This window comes from Protomyctophum bolini, assembly GCF_963924005.1.
Source record: "Protomyctophum bolini genome assembly, chromosome: 2".
In the NCBI taxonomy this organism is placed as follows: domain Eukaryota; kingdom Metazoa; phylum Chordata; class Actinopteri; order Myctophiformes; family Myctophidae; genus Protomyctophum; species Protomyctophum bolini.
The window spans coordinates 52239119-52245118 of record NC_137863.1 but is presented as its reverse complement, the minus strand read 5'-3'; the positions used below and the strand labels follow the sequence as shown (position 1 = coordinate 52245118).

The window sequence follows — 6000 nt, the reverse complement described above, 5'->3', positions numbered from 1 at the left end:
AAAATGATTAAAAGAAAAAAAAATAATATATATATATATATATATATATATATATCTTGAAGTAGTCTACTACATGTTGTACCTTTAATAGAAAAGTGTCCCTTCCTGTTGCGAAACAGCTCTCCATTTTGCTCCACCAGGGTTTTGAATGGGGATGTGAGTACAGGGTGGTTAGCATGGCCCTCTGGGCACCAGGGTGGTTAACATGGCCCTCTGGGCACCAGGGTGGTTAGCATGGCCCTCTGGGCACCAGTGTGGTTGGCATGGCCCTCTGGGCACCAGGGTGGTTAGCATGGCCCTCTGGGCACCAGTGTGGTTGGCATGGCCCTCTGGGCACCAGGGTGGTTAGCATGGCCCTCTGGGCACCAGGGTGGTTAGCATGGCCCTCTGGGCACCAGGGTGGTTGGCGCAGTGATGCCTGATTTATTCTTCGTCGTACACGTGTTAATTATGCTTGAAATATGGCTGATCGACAAGCTCACAACACGTTGCGGACGCAACGCGTTGTGAGCTTGTCGATCAGCTATTTTCAGCACGTAGAAATAAGCAGGCTGTGAGAACTGAGACCCTTCACAATAAAAGCATGCAGCTTTCACAAGTTGGCCCATGATAAAGACAAGGAAAAGGATTAGGTGGCATTTCACATTGCATATGAGCAATTTATTTGAAACTGAGGCTCTGTCTCTGTCCTTTTATTTATCTTTAAAGTTATTTGATGAGTGCTGTCATGTGTGTTTTTAAGTATATTTACTTTTACGTTTTACTATATATTTAATATATATATATATATATATATATATATTTAAGGTGTTCCCCGAGATTTTTAGGCTATGAAAAGTGTTCCCTGGGACAAAAAAGGTTGGGAAACACTCGCCTAGCGAGACACCCCACAACTGGAAAAACCTGTTTCCTCTCTAGACACTTCCTACTTTGTGTGTGTTAAAAACACAGTCGACCATTTTGACACAACAACGATCAGCAACACAGAGAGCTGAACACTGCATGGACTCCATTTTGCCACGTTGGATTAAAGCCTAAAGGTTAATATCGGGTAAGTGTTTTTAATCACTTTACTGGAACTAATGTCTAGTCTGGTATTATACAGTTCTTTTTATATATTTTGTATGTTTTTTGTGGCTTTTGCCTTTGTTTTATTTTTTTATGGAGGGACAGAGAGTAGGCTGACAGGAAAAGGAGAGAGAGATGGGGGGGGGGACGGTGTGACATGCAGTAAAGGCCGTGGGGATCGGGAGTCGAACCCGCGGCACACTGCCAGACTGGATACCAGCAAGGTAAGCCTGGACCGGCTGAGCCACGGGTGTTGAGACAGTCATAAAAGTTGAACAATGAAGTTTTGCTTCCTAATTATTCTGCCTACACTTCACTGGTGAACAGAAGAAATACACTCTGTATCCTGATTGTAAAAAGTAATTCCTGACTTTAAAGAGTCATTAAAACCCATTCTGACCTGAGATCAGATTCATACGAGGTTTCCACTGGACACACACTGGTCTGATTAACCCATTCTTGACCTGAGAAAAATGTCCGTCGTTCTTCGATTTTTTTCAAAATAGCAGACCTACAAGCTCGTAGCGCGCCACTCGGTGGCGCGCTACGAGCTTGTAGATCTGCTATTTTTCAATAGCTAAAGAATAACATGATGCTAACACCAACATGGGTTTTTGGTGTCCATTTTGTCGTACATGCATCTTTTAACACCTAACTGACTCAAACTGGGCCTAACTGGACTCAACTGGGTCCTAACTGGACCCTAACTGGACTCAAACTGGGCCCTAACTGGACTCAAACTGGGTCCTAACTGGGTCTAACTGGACCCTAACTGGGTCCCTCCCTCTCTCTCTTTCCCTCCCTCTCTCTCTTTCCCTCCCTCCTCTCTTTCCCTCCCTCTCTCTCTTTCCCTCCCTCTGCTCTCCCCTCCCTCTCTCTCCTCCCCCTCTCTCTCCTCTCTCTCCTCCTCCCTCCCTCCCTCTCTCTCCTCCCTCTCCTCCTCCCTCTCTCTCTCTCTCCTCCTCTCTCTTTCCCTCCCTCTCTCTCTCCTCCTCCTCTCCTCCTCCCTCTCTCTCTCTCCTCCCTCTCACTTTCCTCCCCTCTCTCTCTCTCCTCCCTCCCTCTCTCTTTCCCTCCCTCTCTCTCTCCTCCCTCCCTCTTTCCTCCCTCCCTCTCTCTCTCTCACTTAATTATGTGTACACGTGCGCGCACACACGGCGCGCTGAGCACACACACACACACACACACACACACACACACACACACACACACACACACACACACACACAAGTGACCACTTCCTTAGCCCAGGGCCAAAGAGGAAGACAGAGTTAAGTTAGTTTTGACTAAAACTCCGTTCACTTCTTGGGCTTTTGGAGGCCAATGGAGGCTCTTGACAATGTAATGTCCTGGAGCAGAAGTAGGCTAATGCACTGGACTTGATTGATTGATTGAAATATTTATTAACAGTTTGCAGAATCACAGTAGCATATATTTCAAGCACAAACTACACTGTCACACACACATACACACACACACACACACACACACACACACACGCACATGACAGCTTTGTGTTCACCTCACAACTGATACATGCCTCAGTGACAGAAGGCCACACTGTGTGTGTGTGTGTGTGTGTGTGTGTGTGTGTGTGTGTGTGTGTGGCGGCGGCCAAGACCCGCCCTAACTGATGTCAAATCAATTCAAGGAGATTTCCCCGACCAAATTACAATACACCAAATCTCAGCCACTCCATCGCTCCAGCATTTGCGTTACGGTGAAATTGGTGACCTACTGAAACACGTGACCATCTTGTGGACCTCACACAACATTAACATACATGGAGGTCTTTAAATACGTTGGCCAGAACACCAGCTATAGGTTGAACTCTGACAATGAACAAACCGCATTGTGTGATTGTCTAGTCTACTTACTACACGATTGTCACATATTCCAGCAGGTCACCGATTACACTGTAACACCACCATGCTGGCGTGAGCCAGTGTGAGTCAGGGAGTGTCAAGAATGTTAACCAATCATCACTCCTCTTCCATGTTGCTGTGTGGCATGAATGTTATGAGTCACCTGTAAGGTGTGGTTCTCTCGGTGGAGCGCTGTGAGCTTGTAGATCTGCTATTTTTCAATAGCTAAAGCATAACATAATGCTAACACCTAAAGGGGTTCCCGCCCAAAATGGGTTTTAAACATGGGCTTAAATATGAGAAAGGGGCAAAAATGTGTGAGCTTGTAGATCTGCTATTTTCACAGCACTTGGAACTCTTACATTCCAAGTACTTTGTGGGGGTCCCCACAGTTCACATGTGAATGTTTTGGGTGGTCCCCACAGTTCACATGTGAATGTTTTGGGTGGTCCCCAGTTCACATGTGAATGTTTTGGGTGGTCTCCAGTTCACATGTGAATGTTTTGGGTGGTCCCCAGTTCACATGTGAATGTTTTGGGTGGTCCCCAGTTCAAATGTGAATGTTTTGGGTGGTCCCCCCAGTTCACATGTGAATGTTTTTGGGGAGTCACGGCCTGAAAAGGTTGAAAAATTAGAATCACTGAGGTAGATGACAGATAAGAATCGCATCAAATGACGCAGTTGTTTCCTGGTGTATTGTGTCTGTAATGTCTTGGCAGGTTTCCTGAAGACCAGAGATGAGTCTCCGTGAGGAGAGAGAGGAGGAGGGAGCTGACAAACATCTCGTCCACAGAGCAGAGAAGAGACGCCGTGAGGAGAGAGAGGAGGAGGGAGCTGACAAACATCTCGTCCACAGAGCAGAGATGAGTCTCCGTGAGGAGAGAGAGGAGGAGGGAGCTGACAAACATCTCCTCCACAGAGCAGAGATGAGTCTCCGTGAGGAGAGAGAGGAGGAGGGAGCTGACAAACATCTCATCCACAGAGCAGAGAAGAGACGCCGTGAGGAGAGAGAGGAGGAGGGAGCTGACAAACATCTCCTCCACAGAGAAGAGATGAGACGCCATGAGGAGAGAGAGGAGGAGGGAGCTGACAAACATCTCCTCCACAGACCAGTGTCTCCAACAACCAGCTACATGTCTATGAAGAGTGACTCGTCTATACCTCTACCTCCTGACTTCAGTAATGAACCTGGACCTCCTGATGCTAAGTATGTGAATGCACCTATAAATAATATTATACACTATAATATGTGTACAGTATTTGTGTACATTTTGCAACATATATGTTTAAAATATCACCTGTTATTGTACTGTATATTTAGTAAGATTGTATGGTTTCTATTCTTTTATTGATATTTTATTTAATTTACTTGTCATGCAATGGCAAGAGACGAAACAAAAACATCTTTAGAAACCCTTTAACTAACTTTTTCATTCACACAAACATTTTCTATGATTCCAGAAGTCTGTACCTCAGAGCAGAGTCTCCAACTCCCAGCCTTCTGTCTATGAAGAGTGACTTTTCTAAAGACATTCCTCTTAACTTCAGTGATGAACCTGGACCTCCAGATACACAGTATGTCAATCCTCCTGTACAATATATACACTATAACACTATACAATATACACTATAACACTATACAATATTATAACACTATACAATATATACACTATGGGCCTGATTCACAACGGCGTTTACGGTGATAACATGACGTGAAGCTAGCGGAAAGGCATTTACGTGGATGTCCCACATTAATTTGGAATTCATGGAAATGGCCGTGAACTTGACGCTCACGTAGGTTGGTCGGAAACTCCGTAAAATCCCACGGGACCTCTTTAGGTGGCGGACGAATTTACGGATATATTCAGAAGGCTTTAGTCTTCATGCTGAATCAATAAATAGTTCCCAAATCACAGATAAAATATGTAGGCATGTGTCCCGACCCTATAACATTGTTCAGCACATAAAAAAATGATATATAAAACTTGCACTTGTATGCCTATGCATGCATTCTAGAGGCAAGTCCCATAAGGAAACTGCCCCTGCAAGCGACACATTTTTATTTATTTATTAGGATATTTCTATAGCATGCGCGATTGCGCTGCTCACTTGACAGCCTTCTCTAGGCTACTCGCAGTGCAACGTGTTGTGAGCTTGTAGATCGGCTCCCGTGGACTCACGCTGCATGTTAAAAAACAAACTCACAATTATAATAAGAACATAGGCCTACACTTATCTGCATTCTGCACTGTACGAATCCAACATTGTTTAGTGTGTGTTAGTGTTATTTAGTGAGTCAGTTCTCTGACTGTCGGTGTGTGTGTGTGTGTGTGTGTGTGTGTGGGGCGGACAGCAGCATGCGGCCGCTGAACAGAGTCCAATCTGGGTGAAATTTACATTGGAAAATTAATATAACGGCGCGGTGAGCCCGGCAAGGACAGAACACGGCCCGGCCCGACTGTTATATGGTCTATCTATGGCATTCTATGGTTCACAGACATGCCGGTCTGACAGACAGACAGCAGTCACGACGAGGGCTATAAATCCACATTATGGCATCAGCGCGTGCAATTTGGCCAGTCAGTTTTAAGCCAGCTCACCTTAATTAATTATAATATGGGCAACGTTGTAGCTGTGTAGGCTATATGCTGTAGGCTAGCTACTACATTGATCTCATCATGAGATGAATCAAGTTTGCCGTGTCCCGCGAATCATTTTAATATGACGACATCATGAAATGAATTTACATCTGATACATCGGATATCTATTTTACTTCTGCAGGCGAGTGTTCTTTCTTTTTTTATAACCCTGCAGTGCATTCATCAGTATCATTGCCGAGTTGTATATAGCATTTGGTCGTGTGGTGAACAGTACAAATTAACTTCTTTCTCATTATGTGAAAGTAACTGTAACATATCAGTTAACTCTGACATTTAAGGATCGAGTGAAGCAATGCGTGCCAAGTTGGCAAGTTTCGTTTATAATTATTTTTATACATATAACTCGCGCTGTTTGCTTGAAGATCTGTCCGTGCAGAGAACCTCCTGTCAAAATTAACTACTCTAC

At 44.6% G+C, this 6000-nt stretch overlaps 1 protein-coding gene across 1 annotated transcript in view; it reads left to right on the top strand.

Moving 5' to 3' along the window:
- Nucleotides 1–845: 845 nt before the first annotated feature.
- Nucleotides 846–6000, top strand: part of LOC308334521 (uncharacterized protein) — a gene marked incomplete at its 3' end in the record, with an annotated part of 20579 nt that continues 15424 nt past the window's right edge. Inside the window, exons 1-3 of the mRNA XM_080791319.1 lie at nt 846–1051; nt 3653–4140; nt 4395–4508. Coding sequence (XP_080647445.1) covers nt 3671–4140; nt 4395–4508 — 584 coding nt within the window. The 5' untranslated portion in view covers nt 846–1051; nt 3653–3670. The remainder of the gene's footprint in view (nt 1052–3652; nt 4141–4394; nt 4509–6000) is intronic.